The sequence below is a fragment of the Falco peregrinus genome, chromosome 1, assembly GCF_023634155.1.
Source record: "Falco peregrinus isolate bFalPer1 chromosome 1, bFalPer1.pri, whole genome shotgun sequence".
In the NCBI taxonomy this organism is placed as follows: domain Eukaryota; kingdom Metazoa; phylum Chordata; class Aves; order Falconiformes; family Falconidae; genus Falco; species Falco peregrinus.
Genome location: NC_073721.1, coordinates 31000479 through 31025425, shown reverse-complemented (window position 1 = coordinate 31025425; position 24947 = coordinate 31000479). Strand labels below are relative to the sequence as shown.

Below are 24947 nucleotides of genomic sequence, written 5' to 3'. Positions count from 1 at the left end.
GTGGCTCCCGGCCCCCCCAGCCCCCGTCCCGTCCCGCCGGCGCCCCCGGGGCGGGGCCTGCGGCCGGGCCTCGCCCCTCCCGCCGCCGCCGCCGCCGCACTGGCCGCGCAGCCTGAGGCAGCGGCGGGGCGCGGGGCCGGGCCGCCGCCAGGGGGGAGCGGCCGCCGCCGCCGCACGGGGCGGAGCCGGCACCGGGGCATCCTCCCTGCCTGCTCCCGCCCGCCGTGCCGGCCGGCATCGCCGCGGCGGGCAGCGCGGCGGAGGGTGCTGCCAGCGCCGGGAGGGAGCGGCGGAGCCCCGCCGCGGGCTGCGCCGAGATGCTCTCCTACAGCGTGCTGGACGCCAATGTGGTGGACGTGGAGAAGCGCAGGAACCCCTCGAAGCACTACGTAAGTGGCGGCGGCGCCCGGCCGAGCCCCCGGCCCGCCGCGGGGCGGGCTGCTGCCGACGGGGGGCGGCGGGCCGGGCCGGGGCCGGGCGCGGGGGTGCCCCGCCGGGCGGGGGGTGCTGCCGCGGGGCGCCGAGCCCCCCTGACCGCGGGCAGGCCCCGCTGGCCCGGGCCGGCCCCTGCGGGGGAGGCAGGTGAGGCGCCCGCGGGCTCCGGCAGCCGTGCGGACAGGTAGCTGCTGCGGGAGCGCGGCTCCTTCTCTTCGCCCTTCCTTCTCCCGTTGGGCCGTTGGCTTTTTAATTTTTTATTTTTTTTTCCCTGATACGTTATCGTGTTGAAGTTTCCTTTCCTTCTGACGGTGGATCTTCCCTCTTTGCTCAGCGAGATGCCAAGCACGGGACTCTCGGCTGCCCGGTCTGTCTCCATCCCGGCACGGGCGCTGCGGGGTGCCCGGCGGGGAGCGGAGCAGCCGCTGCAGCTTGCTGGGTCAGACCAGGGCTGCTGAATGCATCGTCGCTCCTGTTCTCCCATGAGTTACATCAAGAACTTTTTTTTTTTTTTTGAGGTGGGGGGAGCTGGTTTGCATGGTTATCAAAGTAGACTCGGCGTCTGGCAACCCTTTCATCTCTTTTTCACCTTCCTCCTTTCACACCTTCCTGCCAATAGCGCAGCATCACAGGAGGACTTCTAACAGCCTTTCCAGACTCCAGTATTGCAGGGTGTCCTGTGGAAGTGTCTTTGCCTGCCGAAGTTTGCAGCCTATGGTGGAGCAGCTTTTGCCTATCCACATAAGTAGAGAAGGCATCTTTTCTTCTCCCTCTGGCTGTTTCAGGGGTTGAGTTGCACCAAATCCTTAACTCTTTCTTTCAATTACAACCCGTATTTTTGATACAGAGGAGGGTGGACCTTGCATATAGAGAAGATAAAGCATCCGGCTTTGGTATTGCTTTGGAATCAGAGGAGGTGTTGTGCCTGGTGTGAAATCGCTCTGAGTGTACTGCGTTTCCTGGCATTGCACGTCTTCCAGGTTTTTTTCAGAGCTGGTCGGCATTTGGGTGGGTTGTTTGAAAGGTAAGGCCAAAGATCGGACATAAAGCTTTGTATTAGTATTTCATATCACCGAGCTTTTTCCTCTAAGGCTTAAACCATAACCTAGCTTAAGGCTAGAGGGCACTATGTTGCTGAGAGATGCTGGTTTGTAGATGTAAAGCTGAAGCTCTCATCTACCGTGGAATTAAGCATCTTGTGCCCAGTTCATAGGAGTGGATGTATTAGGTCTCGTGTTCTCTCGGGCTGCCAGCTGGACCTGTGCGTTCAGTCAATTACTCATTTACCACTTTCGGGTGGGAAAGGCTACTTGAGCTTTTACAAGCTGCTGCTGTGAATTGTGGCTGACAGGGCTGCAGGCTATTATCTCACCTGAAAGGTGGCGGCAATTGAGCATCAGAAAAGTACATCTGCTAGGCACAAAGATATACAAAAGACCTGGTAACAATACCTTCCTGGTTGCCAAGAGAAATCGATGTTGTTAATTTCTTATTTGGAAAATAACCAGAAAACAAGGTTTTAAATCCTGTATTTACAGTTTTGAAAAACAATATTTCCCGTTTGCTTGTAGAAGCAAATTTGTATTTCCTTGATGATCATAGTCATTGCATTTTAATAACAGTAACTTAAGCTGTTCCAGGAAGCTGTCTTTAATGTTTCTAGTGGCAAATCTGGTTCTTCCCCTTTACTTTGCTCTCCGTACACCTTTTCTAATCTTGTGTTTTGCACAACAGTTCCACATCCCTGTATGTCTGGTTCTTGGCCAGAAAAGTCACAAACTAAATGGTGGTTTGAGTGACCGGTGCTCCATCTGCCTTTTGTCCCACTTACTCTCAATCTCTGGCTGAAGGGTATTCAGCACAAATAGGGTCTTGGTTCAGAAACAAGCATTGGAGTACTTCAGTTAAAAATAATAGTCATCCATGTCCTTGTGAATCTCTTTCTTTTTGATGAGTGAATTGGCCCACAGGTCTGAAAGTCTTGGACTCCATTTCCTAGATCGCAGTTTGCTGCAGATGCATGTGCTGCAGCCTTAGTAACTCACTGAAAGTGAACCTGCACTGTCAAAGAATTTAATTCTCTGCATCTGATCCATTGATTGCGATTAGTTTGGTTCTGTGCTCTTTTCCTTAACATGAAACAACTGCTTTCTTCTCAAATGAATTTAAATGTGACTTGGGATTTAGTTCTCTCCATTACCTGTGGATAGTTCAGAGAGCGTAAAGCTTGGTCCTGTATGCCTTATGTGGCTTTGTAATATCAAAAAGCCTTTCTACCTCAAGCATCCGTAAACACCTTCATGCCATGCCTTAAGGTCATGTGACTTGTGCCTTGGCATCAGATTAATGATGTGTTTCTCTGGTGAATGGTGACATAGTTGCAGGTGTGTTAATGTGACTCCCTTTCCTTTTAATTGTGATCTTTCAGGGCCATGGTGGTGCCTGGAGAGATGAAGGCAAGGCTTAGGCATTGTGAGCATGTGGAGAGGGCTAAATGCGAGTAGCACATAAGCCCCTGCACTGCTTGGCCTTGATGCCAAGAATCCTTCCCTGGAGCAGATGTCGTTCACGATACAAGTATAGCTCTTGTGGCCTTGACTCCAGAAAGTGTAAAAAAAAAAAAAAAAAAAAAAAAAAATGGTGGCTTTGCACATAAATCCTCTGCTATGATCCCTGCGTGTGAAACTTCTGAAGAGATTAATACCTTACTGGAACATATGCAGGGCTTTTCAAATGAGAAGAGATTAAAATCTTGGATCCAGTGCTATTTGATAGGAACTCAGCCAGCACTCTCCCTCCCTTGGAAATTGCTGCTAGGCAAGGGATATGCAATGCCTCTCTCTGTGTTCCTGTCAGCAACTGGGTAGCACGACACTACCTGGTTGGCTGGGGGCCCTGGATAGCAGTGTGTGAAAGGATATACAGAAGTTTGGATCAATAACCACATGCCTTTTGTATGGTATATCCTTAACATAAGATACTGCTGCTCTTACAGCTTTTGGCTTTCTAAGTTAATTGCCTATTCTTACTCCATACTGATGGTCTTTTAAAAATTGATTTATGCTTGATAATGCTTCAGAAATGTTCAATCTTCTTGCTTTCCCCCTTTGCTTTTAACAAGAACAATGTCAGGAAGGTCAAGTCTGGGTTTGTTGGAAAGACCCTTGGTGCAGCAGGGTTTATACATTGGCTGAGCAGTGCTGTGGTGAAGCTGGGTGGGTTAGGACACTGTGGTTGATGGTTGAAGGTGTCAGTTAATTGTTCTGAAGAGAAAAAGCTGGTAACAAAATCCAAATCCCCTTTTGGCCTCTGCTAAGTTTTACAGTCTGAAAAGTCTCCTCTCTGGGTTGTTGAAGTTTGATCTGTTTATGGGGTAGCTTCTCTGGCTTTTGGTCTGGAGTTGGGGTTGTCTGAATTAAACATGCAATAATCCCAAACTAGAAGTGCATTCTCTATTTAAAGAGACCCACTGTTGATGCTTGCCTCCTTTAACCATCCGTTGAGGAGCTTAAACAAGACTTCCTCCCCTCCCCTCTCTGCTTCCAGATTAGCTTTGGGTAGATAGCTGACCCTTCACCAAAACATCTGACTCTTTTTAGAAGCCCTGCAGGGAGCCTCTGTCTACCAGATGTGCTTGATCCTGCTCTCAGGGAAGTGAGAAGGGGCTGGCATCTTCACCTGTTCACAGCTTTGCAGGACCTGGGAGATGGCAGACATGAATTAGAAGCCAAATGAATGGGATCCCCCACCCCTCTCCCTGACCACTTGCTCTTCTGCGGAGGACTGAGTAGTTACTGATGTGCATTATCTCACTAGATGTTTATATGTTTGAGGTCATTTTGGAGGTCTCTAAATGTGCCTGTGTTATCCCAAGGGCGGGGATGGATACATCAGTACAGATTTCCTCTTCCGTTGGTACTCTGCTCCTGTTGTAGTTGGACTTTGTGTGTTTTTCAGCTTTGTACAGCACGGAGGGAGTGTAAAATGCTCTTCCTTTACCAGTGGCTGCCCAGTTTCTTTCCAGTTAGTGAGGTGCATTGCTGATTTTATTCCTCTGAGATGCCTGTGTACTGTCCCAGTTCTTCCCCAGGGTAGTTGTTTCCCAATGCCATCACTGAATGTCTCAGGATCACTCTTGTAGGAACCTCTGCGCTGTATGGATATGGTTGCTGGCATTGCTGAATTGTAAGGGATTGAGGGCTGCTGTGTTGGGTTTCGGTGCTATTCCAAGGAGAATGTGAGTGTCCTTGTCACAAGTGACCTGTTGTAAAATGTCAGCATGCTTTGAGGAAAAAACATGCACTGTCAAGCCCTGTTCTGATGCGATCCGACATCTTCGTGGCTTTATTTCTCTTTGTTGCAAGCTGCTGGTTACACAAAGACTCGCACTGATGGGGAGGCCCTGGATGTGCTGTGAGTTTAGTGGCAAGGATCTTTGTGCCTGTGTTGGACCCTTATTGGTACCATGGGGGAAGGAGCTGGATTCACCCAGCTTGGGTCATCAAATGGGTTGTCCAGTGTGGCCCTGCCTGCACATCTGAGTTGAAGAGCTCCATGTGCCACTTGTGCTAGGAGTACCAGCAGCTTATGGGTAAGAAAGGCTCAGCCTGGTTTGTTTTTGTTTTTTGTTTGTTTGTTTTTTGTCCCTTTTTTTAACTAGCAGAGCTGAAGGCTCTGAGCCAGAACAGGATGTGACGTACCTGGAGCTCGCATGGCTGGTGGCCTGTGGGTAGAGTGCAATGAGGCACCTGATGTGAATCAGAAGGCAGTGTTAGATGGAGCACCTGTTTAGGACTTATGACCCATTTTCTGCTCTCCCGTTTCTCCCATGAAGGTACCCTGTGTGGCTTTCCTTCCAGGGACCATGATCCAGCTTGACTCACTGGTCGAATTATTATTGCTATTATCTTTGCCTGGGGTGCTGGGAAAGAGCCAGAAAATTAGCAGGCTGCTCCATGACTTCATCGTTCCTCAGAACTGAACTTCTGTGCATTGGCAAGGGTTATGTCAAAGGTGGCTGTGATCCCTTGTGTGCAGAGCAGAGGAGAGCTCAGGAGAAAGCAGGTTGGGGTAAAACATTCCCACTCCCTTGCAGTGGCTTTCTCTGTCTGTAGACCACCAGCCTGCTGGGGTAGACACATGTCTTTAAGGATAATTTTCACCACACTGCCTGTTTTAGGTGCAAATCTTATGATTTTGCAGACTATTTTCATTGTTTTTTGATGTCTGATGAAACATGTCAGGAAGAAAAGTCGTCAGTATTTCTGAAATACCTGGAAGCTGTGAATAGACAGTTGTCTGAAGGTTAGTTCAGCTCTGCCGCTGCTCCCAAATAGCCAGAGGAGCAGGGACAGTGGGAGGCAGAGATCAAACCTGTCTAGTCTGAAGCTGCCAGCACCCATTAGTGCTCAGAGAAGTTGTCTCTTCCTTATCGCTGCAACCAGTTCTCGATGGTTGCTTGTTGAAGTAAAATTCTTCCCTAACAGCAGAGGTTTTAGTTTCTATGCTGTGTTGTGTGTGTTTGGGTATTTTTTGGTTTTTTTTTTTTTACTTTTTGGGCACCATTGTTTCATGAAGCCAAGATAACATATAGTTTTTTCCTATTCACTGCCTTGAGAGATTCACTTCCCTTTCTCAGCATCCTCTTAGCCTTCCAGTGCCATACCTGCGTGTGATTCTCTCTCTTGGAGGTCTTTTCCTTGTTGCCTTATCTTAGGAAGTGCCCCAGAGAGGCACAGTCCTTTGAACTTGTTCAGAGCAGGCTTGCCAAGTAGCTCAGATGCTGTAGGCATCTACCTGCTTTTCATCATGCAGTGTCTGGCAATTATTGCCTCTGTAACTCAGTGCTGCTTCAGCAGGCAGTGAGTAGCCCAGCAGATTAGGGAGCACTCACAGTCCTTTCTTCCAGCAGAGCTGTGGGTTGGTAACATTCAGCCAAGGGACTAGTATCGAAATTCAACAGTTTGCAAAGTAAATGGCTGTCCCCAGCCTTAGGAATGGATTAAAAACCAACAGAGGCAAGGTAGTTGTCCTGGTTGGTTGTTATCAGGGTAGAATGAAGTAAGGCCGGAGGCTTTACATCCCAGCAGGCTGCCTGTACTGGTTGAGCCTGCAGTGTGCTGGGAGGGCAGCAAAAAGGAAGGTTGGAGAAAAGCTTTTAGCAAGCCCATGAGCTGGGGGCAACAACTCTAAAAGCCATCTAATTCCATTTTAAAAGCAACTAAGATGCCACTACTGACTTTTACTGGGACTTGGTTTCCAGAAAGAAGTTGTCTGAAGAGACAGCATAGATGCTTTCAGCTGCTGCAAAGCTGCAGGTGACCTCTGGCTCCCTAAGAGCCCTGCATGGGGGGTGGGTGCTGGGGCCCACTTGTGCAACACAGCTTGCTGGGTTGTAGTAAAAATTGTGTCAGTCTCAACCCTTTGAGCTAAAAGGGGGAGGAATGGAGAGACTAAATCATGCCCTTTTCCCAGAAGGGATGACCGGAGAGAGGGATGAACAGGCATCCTAAGGAAGCAAATTATGGAATAGGAAATGGAGCCCAGGCTTCCTGCATCCCAGAGCAGCCTGTCTGTTCATCCCACCCGTGCACGCAGCCCTTGGAGACGGGCAGCTCAAAGGTGTTGCCCTCCCCCCATCCCTGTGAGGTGGGCTATGTGCTGGTACTCTCCTTGGGAAGATGAGGCAAAGAGAGGTGAAGTGGTTGGCCCAAGGCCACCCATGGAACATGTGGCAGCATTTTCTATTCTTTTCTTTGGCTTCCAAAGCAGTCTTGCAATTTTTCTGATAAAATTGTATAGCCTGAAAAAATACTACTCTTGTATTCTGTCATTGTCTTCCTCAAAACCCATTTCCCATTTTGTATGGATTAAACAGGAAGACGGATTCAATGTGACCCTACCTGAGGCAGGAGGTGACGTACAAGCTCTCTAATTTAGTCATTTGGGAGGAAACAGCTGGACCTTCTAATGTGAGATGGTTTTCTATTTTTTTTTTTGATCTTCGTTTTTCATGCCGTATCCTCTTCATCCACGCCTGCTCACACAAAGGGAACTGGTCCCCAATAACCACGTAGAAAAGCAGAATTATTAGAAGGGGCTGGCAGCGTCATGTGTTGTTTGGCATTGTGAAGCTTAATGCTTTCTTTTAGCTAGAGCTGACACCTTTTTGCCCAGAGCATGCTGTGTAAATACTACATGGAGAAGAGCTGCACAGTAGCATACTGTTTGAAATTGTTGGTGTTTGCTGTTTAATCAAGTAGTGTCAAAACCAAATACAGTCAAGTGAACGGAAAAACAACTCCCAGTAACTTCCCTGGGCCTTGGCTTACACCTCTAGAGAAAGGCTTTATTGAAAGTTTTACTGAGAAGTTTGTAATTACTGGGTTTTTTTTAATATAGTGCATCTCCCTTTACCTTTACTATAAAAGCAAAAATCTATCCTTCTGGATCTCTTTGTTACTCTCTGCTAGGCAGGGACATCATCACATTTGGGGTGGGGTGGGGGGAGGCAAAAGGAAACCGGTTGGATTCCTTCATCGGAAAGGATCTGTAATGTCTTGCAACCTAGTTAGAACCTTCCCACTTCAGCTTGCTTGCTCACTCTTTGCACCACCTTCTAGGTGAATATGCAATAATAATCTAGTCAGTCTTTCAAGCTCACATTCACTAAATGTCAGTAATATGGTATACTCATTGGATGTATTTATACGTGTGGGATTTTTTTGGAGTGCTTAAGAAACTTTGTTATAGAGCAAGGATGCTTTTGTGCCAAAGCGTGGTCAGACAGACTGGCAAGATGGTCTCTGTGCTGGGCTGTTGAGACAAGTGGTGACACACAGATACAGGCAGGTGGGGGCAGTGAGACAGAGCCAGCTAGCTGAACAGGTAATCCTCTCACCATAATGGTAACTCCAGCTGCCTGGTGGTCATCTAGGCATCATTGCAAAGAACAGGTATGAAGAAGGATAATGTAATAACACTTTAAGTTGCCCTGGGGTGAAGGCTGAGCAGAGAGATACTGTATTCATTGTGGTATCTGTAAGTGCTTGAAGGTGGTGGCGTTAACTGGTGCTCTCATGCTTAGGGTCACCTTTGCGACAATTGTAAAGCTTATCTTCTTGGTTTTATTGAGCTATTGATTTTGGCAAAGCTACTCCTTACTGCAGTTTTTGGAAGAGGAACTCAAATGTGTAGCCAACTAATCAAGGCCTTGGGCTGGGAGCATTCTACTTTTGTGGGCAGAGTACACATCCCCAAGTCTGTGTTTTCATCAGTATTCCACATACTGCACTAGTATGCTGCAGTGTATTCTTCAGTGGTTTTAATAGTCACTGACTGCTCTAGCGCAGGCTCTGGGTGTACCATGGCTTCACGATAAGTCTGTAATGCTGTGTAGTAACGTTCAATATTATAATGCAATTGCTTCAGTTTGTGATGGCTGACTCATTGGACGGAATAAAATATTCATAGATTTTAAGTGTCCATTAGTACATGTGTGGTCCTATACATACTGTTTGAAACCTAAGTAGCGATAATCATGTTTTGATATGTTGCTGGCACTGTTTCTCTGACCAGTGGGGTGTGTTTTATTTTCCCTGTAAACCACACTAACTACATGCGGTGATGCACTAGGCTCCTACGCTCGCAGCAGTCAGCAGTATGATTTTATAGGCTTGATGCAAACTTGTTTGCAAGGAAAACATCCCTATCTATGTTCATAGGGAGAAACATGCCAAAACTCTGCTAACCATGGCTGTGTTTAAACAGGACCTCCACACTGCCTTTGTAGAAGTCTCACATAGCTGCCTCTGAAATACTGGAAACGTGGTTCTCCACTGCCCAGGTCATGCAAACGCAAACATTAGTTCAAACCTTTCTGGATGGTTTATGAAGTTTATACATTAATGTCGAGTGTGATACACACAAGACATTGTGTAGTGTGGTTGAAGAGCTTGTGGGTCCTCTTTACTCGTGGTGCGGCCTTGGATTGTTTGTTTAACCTCTCTGGATCTCTGTGCTCTGTGGAAAAGACAACGGGATTCTCTCACCTTTTCTGAAGTGTAAAGATGCGTGTGTTACCTAAGGGTAGCATAGGCTTTGAAACCCCCGAGTCTGGGTCATGCTCTTCTGCCAGCAGGTCCACCCCTGGGAGCAGCAGTTGCAGGATGCCAAGGCCATGTCATTAGCCAGAAGTGGGAGTCGGACCACTGCTTCCCTGACAGCGTTCAGCAGGCACTGTAATGAACGGGACGATACAAAAGCTACATTCCCCTGTGAGGAAATGTAGGTTTAGGGTGCCAGCAATGCTTGCCAGCTGTAAGTCTGTTCCTCTAGGGCATTCCTTCCTGTCCTGGAGTCCCGGGGTCTGCGGAGGTATTTGAGGGGAAGCAAGGCGTATGGTCGTTCTGGGAGGAAGGCATGGGCAGTAGGCTGCTGTCTGCTGCTGTCTGATCTCTCTCCTGTGTTTCTGTATTCCCTGCCAGAAAAGCTCACTGGCAGAGGTGAGATCTTCTTGCCAGGCATTCTTGTACCCTCGGGAGTTTGATGCAACAGAGAGCTCTGAATTAACTAAATGTTTTCCTAACGCTGTGAAGATGAGGTTTTCAACTGTTCCCTCAGCGTGCCATGAGATTTTCTTACTCCTTGGCTCAAGCTGTTCTATTATTATTTATAAATTAATACATGCATTTTTTGTGGGTAGAAGGCTTTTCCTGATTTTCCTCTTTCCAGCAGGCACAAGCCCACAGTAGACCCCTGTGACCCCAAGCAAAAATCAGTTTTCAATGTTTTTCCATTCCCCTGCCCTGCGAGTGCTTTTTGCGCCGTCTCTGAGCTCAGTCTGTTTCCTTTGCCAGAAAATTTGGCACTCTTTGCCACCTGCCTCATCTCGAGGAGCCTGAACAGAGGAGTGCTTATGGGATAGATGCTACAAGAGGCAGCTGAGCTCCTGTTCTTCAGCAGAAGCAGGGCAGCTGGCACAGCCCCTGCTAGTGCATAAACGGGAGGCCTGCAGTTTCCCAGGGCTGTCACACCAGCAACTTTCACCGGCATTAAAATCACTTAGCATTTAAAAACAAACAAACAAGGGTATGTGAAGTATTTTCCTGGAAGAAAGCCATGGAGAGCAGATTCAGTGCATCTCTCTCCTCCCATCTCTCAAACATGTCAGAGGAAGAAAGACTGGAGTTCAGCGTTTTCCCAAGTGGGATTAAAACTGGCTCTTGGTGTTGGCTTCTGGGACAGGGCAGAGGAAAGCCAGGAATAGGAGGGAAGCTCTATGTGTGAGTGTTTTATGAATACATCTATATCAGGTGAAACTGGCAGAATCCCTGAACCAGCATTTGTGGTAATAATCTCTTTTTGTTAACAAAAGGGCTGCTGATTTTCTGTTAATAGCAAGAGATCAGAGCTGTTGACTGGAGTAAAAAGTGACTGATTCTAGAGGAACGTCCCTGCTGGTTTTCTGTGATCCGAGGAGTAGCAATCCTGTATCTTCTGTGTTTTACAAGCCCTGGATGTCTTTTGCAAGTTCTTTCCTGTCTCTGAATCCAGGTAAGTTTTCCTCTAATGCTTCAGCAAAAGGTGTTTTATAAAGACAACGCAGGGTGCTTTACTCAAAAGGAATCTAGTGCAGTAGCCAGCTTCTGAAATACTCTTCAGGCATATGGAAGAGTCTTCCGGCTGTTACTGCTCAAGCAGAGGTTTTTCAGTTTAATCTTTTGCTGCTGTCTGTGTGATTGTAACAGTCTACGTCAAAATGCTGGACTGTTTTGGGGAAGCAGCTTTCCACTTGTTTCTGAGCTGGGCAGCTGTGGCTTGTATTTCATCCTTTAACACGGACAAGATAAGTATAAATAGTTTGGTTTAAACTAAAAATATTTTAAGTGAATTTGTCATGGGTAGTAACCTTTGGAGATTGCAGTAGTCATGATCTGGGCAGGAGAGTCCATCCATCCGTCTTGTCTTTAAACTTCCCTCTCTCCTCTTGGCATAAGGACCAGCGGCTTTTTGTATAACGATGGCTGTTTACCAGGGGCACTGGATAGTGACAGCGTTTACTCGTGTGCAAGAGGCACTGACGTCTTGGAGGGAGTCTCCTTGTCTGAAAGAATGGAGGCTGTGGCCCAAGCAAGCAGGATCTGAGGACATACAGCCTGGGAATGGGAGCAAGGCATTGCCCTTGGCCTAACTGCTGAAGGTGTTGGCTAAATTGCTTGGCTGTGGCAGTGTTGGATTTTCTGTCAGTCCTTTCAGCTGCGAGTGATGCTGTGTATCTGTGCGCCCAGGTGTTGGCCAGGTTGAACACTGGGATTCCTGCTTTACATAATTCTTCTCTTCATGTATTGGCAGAGTGTGCTGGTGTTTGGTAGGAATTGGGGGCTTTGTGTGTGCTTGCATGTGCTTTGTTTCTGCTTTAGCTTCTGTGTTGCTCTGCATTTGACCAAGAAGAAGGCATGGTCAAAGAAATGAGGTGGAAAGCAGAGGTTTGCAAAGAATTTTTAGGTCACATTGGAGCTGCCACAGTCCTGGCCAGACCCTAAGAATACACTTGAGTTTTCCCCTCCTTCTTCTGACAAACTTTTTCTTGCCCACAGCATGGGATTATTTCCTGTTGTCTTAACCCTGGAGTACTAGGTGATCTTCCAAATGTATTGGGTGGAGACCCTCTTGTGGGCGATTACCAGGGCCTTCTGCTGAGTTTTAAGGTTTTGTAGAAGGACTGAGTGTAGCACTGATAATTGCTTAACGCAGCCTTTACACCTGAGGAGTGGTGACACAAAGATTTCCCTGTGGGCTGAGGGCTTTGTGGGGTCTGCCAACCGTGTTACCACATAGTGATGCTAAGCCATCAGGGCTCTGACTCTTCTGATGAGTAGAGGGAGATTATTTTACTACCAGGCACTGACACTTACGGGAGTTCAGGTGTCCTTGGAGCTGAAACTTCTTGGCTATCTTGCTGTGTGTGAGAGGTGTTGGTTGGGTTATGATAAAGACTTTGACCCAGACCAGGGTGAGGGTGCAACTGGCCTTCACAGAGGACTTGAAAAGTTACAAAGGAATCAAATGAGGAGGTGGTGCCCACTGTTTCTGTTTGTAGAAAGGTAGCGACTTTAGTACTAGCACAGGAACTGACAGTCCGAACCTGATCGAATGTGTGTTTTATCTGCCAGCACCCTGTCCTTTCTGGTCCTTTATCGATCTTCTGTATCTGGTTAACATGGGCTGTAGCAGATCTGGATCAAACCCCTGTTGCCGAAAGGCCATCATGTTGTCTTCACTGCATATTGTGACCGAAAGGGTTAAACAGAAGGTGATGATGGTTAATAGCTTGCTTTAGGCAGTACTACAGCAGTAAATGCTGAGATGACATGGGAACAGTCTTTAGCTGACGTCCTTGCAAGCCTCTCGGTGACATCAAACTCCTGGACCTTTTCCAGCCAAGTTTGGCCTTGCCCCAGTGACAATAGATGTTAATCTGTTGGCTTGTCAAAAAACAGTGTCAGTGTTTTTTGTTTTTTTTTTTTTTTACAGATCCATTTCCAACCCTCAGATTTCCCTGCTAGTAAACACAGTATTATGTCATTGCTTTACCAGGAGCCAAGCACCAAAGCCAACTTCACAGTGCTGTCATCAGTAAATGTCCATTCACTTTGGGGCTTTATCTGTGTTCCCAGGCTTTTTCTTTCCACTGCTGCCTGTGTTCTGGTCTCTGTGTCCATCAGAAGCCTATGGATGCTTTATGGGAAATGTGTAGAGTCTAGCAATTGTGGCTACCGCTTTCCAACCTACTTATTTTAGGTGGGGTTCCTGTATCTATTTAGCAAGGATGCATTTGTAAAGCTTCATCTTTTGGTGACTTTAGGGAAGACACACTCTTGGATTCGTGAGTTCCTGTGTGCAAAATAAGGTGAAGAGAATTGCAGCCCAGACTTGCTCCTAATTGATAAAATAATAGCCCAAGTGATAGCCAGGGGCAATACCCCACCCATGCTGGCTCCTGTTTGTTTCAAAACACAATAGCTGATTCCTATTAAAAAAGCTGGTTGTCAGATTGCTAACATTATAAATTAACTTCTTTAACTTTCAGAAACAACACACACCACAGATAAAATAAAGCCATTTATAACATTCTTGTAACTGTTCCTTGTTTTGCTTCTAGATTTATTTCCAGCTGTACCTGTGTAGGACATGAAAGTAAAGATTTATAAAGTTACCTTCAGTGGCTGGGGGCTAATCTGCTTAAAACAAATATCTCTAGCTCTAGTTGGTCTTTCTGGAACTGGCAATAGTCCAGTCTTCCTTGTACTAAGACCTGTCTGAAATGGTATCCCAAATCAGCTGAAATAGAGGAAAGAGGAGAAAGAGATGCTCTTTTGAATGCAGATCCTGAATTCTGGTACTGACATGGAGAGATGATGCAGAGGAACAGGTTCAGCCTCTTGGCAGTGGTGCAGGAATTACGACTTTCTTGGGTGTGAGGTGGAATAAATTTTTTTTTCCTCCACTATGTAATTAAGCTCTGCAACACCTTGCTGAAAAGTGATATTAATGCTGAAAGTACAAAATACTTTTTTTAAAAAAAAACAAACACCACCACAAAACAACAAACCTGACAAGTTTCTGGGGATAGAACTGACTGCTATTAAACGCAGCAGTCAAGATATGTGGTTGGGTCAGAGAGTCTAATTTACTGATTGCTAAAGACTAAGCACACTGTGTTCTCTCTGTTGCTATTAAGCAGTTACCATCTAGCTTCACTAAAAACAGAGTGCTGAGCTTGAATACAACTCCATTTTGGCCCATCCTGGGTCTTCTGATGCTTTCCCAGATACTCCTTCACTGTATGGTGCTAGCTCAGGCTCCTGAGGCTTGCTGTGTATCACTGATATTCGTGAGAGCCGTTGAGTCTTGACCAGACGAAGTTAGGGAGCACAGTGCATGCCGTGAGGAAGGGAGCCTCTCATCATCACTTCCAGCTCCCTCCTCTGCTCTGTATACTTTTTTTTGGATCCTGACACACATTTGTGGACTAGTGTCACACATCTGTGCCTTGGCAGATCGCTTTCTGCTTCCCAGCCTTGGGTCAAGTGGCAATTTATTTTTGTAGCGATATCATGTCTGATATTACTATTAATATATATTCAGGCTTTGTACTTATCTAATGCCTTTCATCCAAGGATCCACCAACACTTTGTGCACCAGCACCTTTTTGCAAGGTAGGCAGGTCAGACAGTGAGAGCACTGTGTTTGCACTAATTAATCTCCTGGCAGAAGTGCCTCCTCAGAGCTGTCACAGGCTAGTGGATGATTGGAGCTGGTGGGAAAAAGTTTTTCTGTTATGGCTGAAAGCGCTGTGAGTGGGTGCTGGGACTGTAGAACTTAAACCTGGGACAGACCTAGGTTCATGTGCCAGCGTATTTCACTTCTACATATGAACCTTCAAGGTGTTGGATTGGCTTCATTGGAAGCTTCAAACTTCTGATGGTTAATGATGTCCAGCGTAGACTTTTCTTCTTATTCACAAGCATCCTGTTTGCTCTCACACCAGTATTGTCCTTTTGTGTAAACAGGTCTCTTTGCTCTCGGTTTGGCTTGACTTCCCATCCCACTTCTTTCCGATGTTTTGTAGGGAGTGATCACATTCCTCCTTAGCCATCATCCTGCTGAGCTGCTGTAGCCTCCTGTTGTAGAAAAGGCCACCCTCAAAGGTGCAGAGCAAACAGGTTTCTCTGCCCCACACTTCTCACACAGTCACTGCAGGGTGGATACAAGCGAGCTGTTTAGCCCAGGCACTGGCAACAAATCGGTCTGGATGGCTTTAAGCATGCGGTGGGTTAATTTGCACTGCTGGGTACAGCCTTGCCCATGTTGGCAGGGGCCAGGTGCAGCTGCCTGGGAATGTGTTTGACCTCAGTGGGGTGATTTGCCAAATGTCATCAGGTGTGGTTTGGAGGAGGCTGGCTTCTGGGTCTGTCCTGTCCCTGAGCAGTGTGCTGTGGCAGCATGGAGGATGCTTGTGGGAGAGCAACATGGTTCTTCTATGGCTTCATTCTCTTCCCTTCAGGGAGTTTCAGAGCTAGTCCCAAAGCCTTGCAAGTGACACTCCACTTGCAAAACCAGAAGAGAGAAAATGCAGCTGATTATGTTCCCACGTTAGCTTTAATGAGGGTAATTTTAAGCAGATGGTGTCTATTTAATGTTCTGAAACCACAGATAAACTAGTTTTCAGCAGGTCTCGGGCTGGGAGCGGGAGAGATGAAGGGCATTATTTTAGTGGGCAGCGACTTGCCCGATGAGATGCTTGGCAGGGGTGCTAGAGTGCTCGGGTGAAGCCCTCTCATTTGGGCAACCTCTGCGTGTCCCGCTTGAGAGAGAGGAGAGGTGGCCTGTGGTTTCTGTCTGAGCTTCAACAACAGTAAATAATTCCAGATTGACGTTGTGGAAGCATGCTGTTTTTGTGAAGGGAGAACAGGGCGGGAGCCAAACATAACAAGAGTTTCTCAGTGCGTGGGGAAGAGAGCCAGGGTCACATTTGGAGCTTGTAGTGTTGGCAGACACAGAAATGATGTGCCACGTCATGTATATTGGTGGAGATAGCTGTGATTATCAGCAAGGTTCTTTGTAGATTGGTTTGCGATGTTGATGATCTGAAACTGATGGCGGGACACTTCGGACAAATGCTCTCTCTTTTCAGCTTCCATATCTGTTCTTTTTTAATGATTTTGGCATTCATCTTTGGGGTAAGGAAGAGGCCATAGTAACCCCTGGGATTTCAATCCCCATGAGTCCAAGTTGTGCAGTTATAGATCTGCTGCCATTAAAATCAGCATCTCTTGAAGTTATCCCTTTACAAAGCTGGGTGCTGACTCTGCTCCAAAGAATGGAGTTCCTTGTCCAAAGCCATCCTTGACCCTGGCTGTTTGGCCAGCTGTCCTGGCTGGTGTCTCTCCACCCTCCTTTGCTGGGGAACATTCCCAGGACCTGACAAGAAGATTGTGCAGTGTCCTTGCTGGCATGCTCAGAGCCAGTTTTTACACATGTTGTAGGACTGACTTGTTATCAGTGAACTAAGGCTTTGGGATGGCTGCAGCTTGCTTCTTCAAAGCAGTCTGAGACCTGCTTGCCCTTCAGATGTTTAACTCTTAGAGGCTTATTTCTTTGGGAGACCCAAGAGGAGGACACGGTCCTTTATATTTTAAGGCAGTAGTTTTCACACTGAGACTTGTGGGCTGTTTTAGAAGCACTGGTAAAAGTAATAACTGGTAGTAGGTTTGCCTTTGTTAGGCTTAAACTCACTTTTAGTGGCTGAAAAGTGTGCAAAGACCACTTGTTAAAATTATATTTGCTATCTTTGCCCTTCTCCACAAGCATCAGTGAAACTGCAGAACCACCTTGGAGTAGGTGCTTACCATGAAGGGGTCAGCAATAGGTAGCAGTGTTGGGGATTGAGAGAGAAACTCTTAAAAGTCTTTAACTTGTTAAAGGTAAAACCAGAAGGTTGCAAACGATCTTTCTGGGTGGAGTGAGATGTTTTTGCTGGTATAGCAATGGCGGTTTGGTGACAGCTCCTTTGTGATGCATCAGTGGTTCACGTGGAGAGAGGCTAAAAAATGTGGGGGTGGGGAGGAACTAGGGCTGACTACTAGTGGGAGTGTGGTGATGTGTTGTGCTTGCAGCTAACTGCTTCTCTGAGACTCATGAAAACCTTGTATGCAGCTGGTGAAACCTCTGTGCAGCCCTGCAAGGGAATGGTACAGATCTGTCTTAGGGGTTTTTTTTTTGCCTGTAAGATGGACGACTTGGCATGATTTGCCTGTTGTCACTGAGCAGTGATGAAATTAGGAAAGAGTGGTCCTGCAGGTGGATTTGGGGTTTATTTGGGGTTTTGGGAGGCCTGTCTGAGGCTGTTTTCTCAGGAGGTGGTGAGTACTTGTGTGCTGGGAGTTTTTGAGCTGCCCACCCCAACGTCCTTTCTGCTAGTCTTGGCCAGGATCAGGGTTGGCCCTGGTTTTCCACCCTTGCTCTAACTACGTGAATATGTTCTGGGGCAAAGACAATGATTGTCCTTAGTACTCTCTTAGGTTATTACTGAGCGTCCTAAGGAGCACATCGTTTTAGCTGCTAGCCTGAGGGACTGGGATCGGTGCTCCCAACTGACTAGTTAGGAGACAAGGAAAGGTACCTCCTGGGCAGTCGCACAGTTGGGACCTTTCAGTCTGAAGTGAGCCATGCTCTATCAGATGCGATTACGAGCACCTGGGGCAAACAGCTGATGCCCGGCTCCCTCTGCAGCCACATCAGAGATGTGCCCATGAAGGCATGGAAACGTGGTGTAAAGAGGTAAGGTGGGACAGCATTAACCATAACGAGCCAGAGATACTGGGCCTGTTTTTGAGGCCATGTTACCTCGTTGGCAGATGGGGATTAGCAGGAGGCATTGGGTTGGTGGGATTGCTAACAATCAGCAGTGTAACTCTGGCTATAACGTACTTACTAGGCTTGTTGTTTCTTTAAGTATTACAGTAACAAAGGGAGTTAAAATTAAGAACATTTATTACAAAACTGTTCCCTCTGCGGTTTTTTTTTTTCCCAGGTGATTTTTCAGCAATAGGTTAGTTCTCTTGCACTGGGAGTGTGCAGCTGAGAAAAAAACCCAACTGACTCTCGCAATTAACTCTGCGGCATCTGGATTCCTGCTTGTGTCCGGGGTGGGGGTGGTGTTTGCTGGGCAGAGGACTTGAGGCTCCTCATGCTTGAGCAGTGAGCTGTAGTAGTGATTTTGACTCCACATGCTCGACGCTGATCTTGCAAAGAGATGCTATTGCCAGAATTACAGGGGCGGGATCTGGTCTCCCTTTGATCTCAGTTTAAATTGCATGGGCGATTTACTGCAACTTAATAAGTAACAGTGCGTGAGTAGTGGGGTGCTCACTGCCTGCAAACTCAGTCTGCTGAAATAGGTCGTAGGACAGACTTTCTTTCATTGCAGCTAAACTGACCCAAATTGACTTGCAGTGCATGTCAAGGTTTATACAAAGTTGCCATGAATTAACTAATGCATGTAATGAGGTAAATTGTAGGACTTTGGTAAGGTATCTGATCAATCTGTTGCATGATTTAGTTGAGCCATCTGAAATGGCTTCAGGGATTGGGAGTTTTTGGTTGCATCTCTTCAGTGTGGTTTGATGTTTGTTCAACATGAAATGATTCATCTGGTGAACAAGGGTGAATCAAAGGTCTCTTTTGCAATTCCAGTTGCCTCACTGGGTTTCCTTGGGAAGATATTTTAATTTCTGCTCTGGTTTAATTGATCTTTACAAAGAAACATGCTAACGATGATTCTGGCCATGGAGTGCTATGAATTTGCCAGCAGAAGAATCTATTATCACAACATGAGATGCCTCCCTCCCTCAAATTACAACTCCTAATTTGATTTATTTTGACTGTGTTTGTATTTCAACAAGCTGTGGTTTTATTATCCTGTGGTGCTGTCCTATTAGACTGTAAGAGCTCTCTTTCATGCTGGAAGGAGGAACAGGATATAAATACTATTATCGTTACTGTTGCCTGAAAATTGGCCCAGTTTCTAATACAGCAAGTGTCTCTTTCAGTCTTAGAGATACAGTAATATTCCAAAGGATGCCCTAAAACTCCTCCAGTGAAATAGATTGTTAGTTCACTAGAAACGTAGTTTTCTGACAGACATGAATTCTTAAGTCAGAATTCAGCTCCATGCTTAGCATTCTCCAGGTAGCACAAACTGACGCTGATAATCAGTGCTGGGGGAGAGATGTCTGTGTAGTGGACAAGAAACTAAAGTTGCTGGAGCAACTGTTCCACAAATTTTTGCAGAATGCACTGGCTTGGTTTCTCCTGGGCTCTCAGCTGGCCCTGCAGCTGTGATGCCTCCTTCGGCACATCCCAGCTCCTTGGCAGCTCAGCTGTCAGGGGACAGCACCGAGGCAGAGAAAAGCCCCTTGCTGGCTCTGTGAGTGTAGGGGGCTGTCCCAGCAACAAAATTCTGTCTATTTTTATTTTTGAAGAGAGGCTGGGTAGAGTTCTGTTCTGTGCAGTAGTAAATTACAGGATGAAACTGTAGCCAAGGGGCATGTGTGTCACTTCTGCTCCCTGTGAGGAAGTCTGCGGAGGGTATAGCCTTGTCTTTCCACCATGGCTTTAAGGGCAGGGTGAGTGTTGCCCATGCCCAGTCAGTACCTTCCCATGCCTCCCAGTGGCTCAGCTGGCATGTGTTAATACTGCTCCCAGCCTTTCTCCACTCTTCGGAGCTCACTGGAGAAAGGACGAGTAGAGCATGGGAGGCCAGTGTCACCAGAGCGGGAACCTGGGCTGGCTTTTGGGCTTGCCCTCTGTCCAGGTCTGTCTTTGCAGCATCTTTAAGTGGGACAGAAAGTTGGTTTTGAAGGTGAAAACGAGCAAGTTTTGGAAGCTGCTCTGCAGTGAGGCAAATGCAAGGGCAAGGAAGAAGGTATCAAACGAATGTGGGTAGAAATGGGTCCAAACTCTACTCGGGGCGGGTAGACATAGCCACAGTCTTAGCTGTCTCTGGGCATGTCCAAAGCTTTCTGGTTGCTAATAGGGCTCGGGTGGGCTGGCAAACAGAGTGCAGGAGAGAGGATCTCGGCCTGAGCCACGAAGCCATGACAGCCCTGCCACTCTGTAGGACAGTAATGCACCCAGCAAGGAAGGGCTGCTTGCATTGCATCACAGTGGCTGTGAAGGGCTTCCTCTGGGTGCTGTAGGTGGTTTCCTTTGTCTCGCTCCTCCCTACTTGTTTCAGACACGTTTCTGATCAGGGGAAGATTGCTTCAAGGGTCCTGACTCCAGCCACAGTGCTGCTGATGCACGTTAAGTCCTTAATTTTGTTGTTCTAGTTCAATCTCAATTAAACTTGCATTTCTTGAGAGCAGGAGCGCTGGGGAAGGTGTATGCCCCTGTCCTTTCACACATGTTGCTGGTATGAGTGACTTCAGGTTGTTGCTGCGTATCTAGGAGTATGGTATATGTCCTTTTTCCAATACCCTAGGCAGCTACAGCCAGAGAGTCATATGGGCTTGGGTCTCAGAGCTAGTCAGGCTCCTGCTGTGTAGTGTGACAGTGCTGCTGAGCTACAGAAAGGAGCCTTGGTCCTCTCTCCTGTACCCTCTTTGTCTCTGCACTTCTCTGAGGCTGTGGTTAGCCAAATCAGGGAGGAAAAAAAAAGTCCCAAATTGTTTCCTTTTTTGGAAGAGAAGCTTTTCTGTCCGTTGGTGGAAGCCTGGGGCTGTGCTCAGGGATGCTATGCTGTGCCAGGGTAAAGTGTCATCTCTTTCAGTTACTCCTGGCCAGAGGTCACATCCTCCTGCAGATCCGATCCCCAGCACCCTCCCTCTTCCCAAAACAGTAGTGATTAACTACAGCCCATTTCCTAGTAGGGTTTTTTTCATCTGGATTTTCAAGGGATGGCACACCTGGTCCCTCTGGCAGATGTGAGGTGGTGGTAACTTGGAGGGAAAGAGCAGAGACAGGTGGTGGTGGGCAGTGGCCAGCTGCCTCCTACAGCTGCTCAGCTGCAGCTCAAAGCACATCTGACCTCGGCCAAGCAGCGGTTGTGCCTCCAGTTCACCGGTCTTCATGACACACACGATGTTCAAAGCATGTTTGCATATAGGAAGTAGTTTAATCATGGTTTTGTTCCCTGTTTCAGCAAATCCAACCAGAGTCTGCATTGTTAAGTGTAAATGTCACACACGCAAATATAGTAACATCTGGTTTAAAGTGAAAAGAGCAAGGAAATGGGTGTTATGGTTAAAATAAAGTCTGCATCCTGAAGTCACTCCTTTGCAGCTAAGTTTTGTTTATATAGATTGAATGTAACCTGTAATATCAAGACTCGGCTTGTACATGGAGAATTAGAGCAAAAGCTGAGTGTTTGCCATACTTTCTGCCCAGGTCATAAACATCTTTGAGACATTTTTCCTGCCTCTGAGCATAGGTTTAGCAAGTTCTCCATGATTCAGTACTCCTTACTCTAATGTGCGGCCTGATGGGGATATCCTCATTGACTTCAGATTACGATTTACAGCATTAGGACAAATTGAGTCACAACCCATCTTGAATGGGGTCCACTCACCAAGAAAAGAGCTCCTAGCTGTGGGCAGCTGTAAAGAGCTGCTGTCCCAGTGTGTATGGCCAGCTGCCTCTCAAGGAATTTGGTGCCCTGTACATGTATGTAGCTGGGTTATCTTCCAGCTTTTCCTGTTACTGCAGTGCAGTAGGACCATACAAATATATTTGCTATAGATTGCTGCAACTCTCAGAAAACCCCATCCTGTTATCAATAGCTTTCAAAAATGTGTGCTTGCTGCAGATTTTTGGCCATCTCTGGTGTCTGTGGGAAGTGGAGAAGATTTTTGATTGTGTATGTTATACAACAGTAGATATGTTGTCATGCTGTACAAAGGTTTAACATCATTTTCATATGGCCTAGAAACTTTAACTTTTAAAACTAAAATGGGAAACAAGTACACGTCTGTTTTATGCCTTTAAATACACTTTAATCAATGTATTCTATACATGCATACACATGTATGTCTTCGTAATTAAGGTGTTTGCATAATTAAGATTCTTGCAGAAATATTGTCCATCGCTCTGCAGTAAATCACAAAATTTGAAAAAGGCTGAGAGTTGGCTTATTTTTGAATGCTATAAGTGCATTTGATGTTTTGTAGAATCCATTTAGGGCATGTTTTGAAGCTTGCTGTGTCCTTGTAGCTTTCTTAGCAGAAACAGTTTGATACCACTTTAAAGGATGCTAGACACGTGCACTGATTTCATATTTATCATTTAGATAGAAGTCTTGCAATACCTTGCAGGCCTCTTAAACTCAGGCGTTAGCTCGAAAACACAATATATGAAGCCCTATCAATGCAGCCTATCAGGATAACTAAATATTATGCATGAAGCAAAATATTTCCCTTTCATTATGAAAATAAGTGTTCTCTGCAGTGTTATGCTTCTAGCGGGTTGTTCAAAAGATGTGATCAAGACATCAAAGAGAGGAAAATTAAGATAGCAGGAACTGAACCAGCTGCCTTTCCTTTGGTAATTAAGATACAATCTCCTGCATTGCCCTGCTGAAGTTGCAGACTTTCTTCACCCACCCCCCTGCCACAAGAGCTGTGTTCTGAAGTGGGAGTCATTTTACCGCTTTTAAAATGAGCTCTTCAATTTTACAGTTGGAATAAGTCTTAGTTGGAAGTAAGAGTCAACTTCAGCACTGTGCTATAATTGGCTCGTTAGTCTTCAGAACAGTTTAAAGGGTTGATGCTATTTTCTTCTGTTTTGAACGGAAGGAGGAGAAAAGGTGATGGGTGCCCACAGTCCCTCTGACCTGGCCAAGGTGAACATGCAGGTTTGTCCCACTGGACACTCTGAGGAACGGTTTCCCTTGTGCCAAAAACAGGATTGCATCTGTCACATGGGCATCCTCATGAACTCCCTGGTTAGGAGCGGTGAAAGGAATTGGAGGCTCTGGCCCACTCTGTGGTGGTAGCCAGCATAGCTGCAATGCAAAGGTGTCTGTTTGGGAGCTGCTGCTTTATAAATTGGCATCTTCTGAGTTGCACTTGCTCTATACACCATAGCTGTGGTCCAAGAGGCAAGGTCAGAAAGTAAATGCAAGCCCTGTATGGGCAGTAGTAATTCAGTGTGTCTCTCAGATGTGGGGGTCCCTGCCTTGGCACACCTCTGGGGTGACCTGAAGCAGCTCTTCGGACTCTGGCCTATCTGATTTTGTGGATGCTGAGCATTAAAAATCATCATAGAAAAGATGAGAAAAGACTGACTGCTTTCACTTCTGTTCTTGGCAAAGAGAGTGGGTCTTGGCCATGACAGCACTCTGTGTATATGTGTCTGAACTGGCTGTAGCCCTGGGTTTGTGTAGATGGAACAGCATAGAGCATGACGTGTTTACTTAAATTTTCACCTGGATGTTGTGGTTTGCACTGCAGGATCTACTCTGCCGGTTTCTGAGATGTTTTGGGTCTGCCTGTCTCCATGCCATGTCATTAAGGTGTTATGGTCCTCCTGTCTCTTGGATTTACAAGCTGGTCCACAGAAGCAAACTTCTGTGCTCAAGGCCTGTAGTTGGACAAGGAACCCAAAGTACGTTGGCTTTTCCTTCTTCAGAGTTTGGTCTGCCGCAGACATGTGAAACTGGCTCGAAAACAATCTCTTTTTTTTTTTTTTTTTAGTCCCCATTTAAGATAGAGGCTGCATCATCTCCTCTAAGCAGCAAGAACAGCCTGAGATGAGTTTGCGTGGAAGGGCCTATCTCCTTTGGAATTTCAGCCCCTTGAAGTGAGGGATATTTGAACTGGGGCTTCAGTGAGAGCCGTTTCTGAGGAGAAAGAGCTATGGTGAAACCTCTCTCATAGTGGCTTGAGTGTCAGGAGACATGGCTTCTGTCCTCATCCTTGCCACAGACTGCCTTGTGACTGTTGGCGAATCACTCGTGGTCTGATTTTTTTTAATTTTCTTTTCCTGTCGTCTTTTTTAAAATTTGAGTTGCAAAATTACCTTAATGAAGGCCACGGTGGCCACTGGTGTTTATTAGTTGGATGCAAGCTACTGCCTTTTCCTTGTCATTTCCCTACTTTGGTTTTAGGGGATATGGCAGTGTGTTTCTACCTTTGTCAGGTGGTTTCAGCTTAGCAAATGGAAGGTGTCTTCATAGGGTCGTACAAGTGATGCGTGCAGTCACAAGGAGACAGTACTCACAGTTTAGGGTTGATCCCTGCCCAGCTGTCCTCGACTGGGGATGCAACAGCAGTGACACCAGGTTTCTGGAGCCACGTGTTACAGCAGCCTTGGGATTTAATCTAGGTATATTCTGGGGCAAGGCTAAGCCCTCCTTTTCGCAGTGTGATCAGACCTGTGTTCTTCCTGCTGATACCAGCTGATGTTTCAGATAAGGGAGTAGGTTCAAAAGACCCTGTAAAACCGACTTTTTTTTACTTGCTCTGTCAGACAAGCTGTAGCTGGAAATAGAGAAACTATTGCATATGCTGTTTGTTGTTTATTCCTGTAAAGGTTCCTCTTTGTGTTTTCTTCCCTAAAATTGCTTTCTGCTTTTGTGCAATGGCACGGTATAATTCCATCATCTCTTGCAGGGACACATTGCATCAGAGGTGGCATAATATTGTGTGATGTGCTTCAAGTCTAGCCTCAGCCAAGCCTCGTGGATCAGATGATGTCAGGAAGGATTGAAGAGAACACCATTAGCTGTTTAAAAATCTGATTAAAGGGGACAGATGGATCTAAAGAAAAATTCAAATGGGAGCTGAGACTTCTTGGAGGAGCTAGAAATTTTGCTTCTCTAATTAAAATTACAGCGTGCCTGGGACAGGGTATAGAAGTGATGTTTGGTGCAATCTCACTATGTTTTTGGGGCTGAGCTGCAGCCCAAAATCCACCAAGCCTTTGGTGATGGAGAGAGGTGTGTGGGAGTA

General features: G+C 46.5%; 1 protein-coding gene across 3 annotated transcripts in view; it reads left to right on the top strand.

Annotated features, from left to right (window-relative positions):
- Positions 1-232: 232 nt before the first annotated feature.
- The window catches only part of SH3PXD2A (SH3 and PX domains 2A), a 272105-nt gene continuing 247390 nt past the window's right edge, over positions 233-24947 (top strand). For all 3 annotated transcript variants that reach the window (XM_055805638.1, XM_055805632.1, XM_055805652.1), the window contains exon 1: positions 233-389. In XM_055805638.1, coding sequence (XP_055661613.1) covers positions 318-389 — 72 coding nt within the window. In that variant the 5' untranslated portion in view covers positions 233-317. The remainder of the gene's footprint in view (positions 390-24947) is intronic.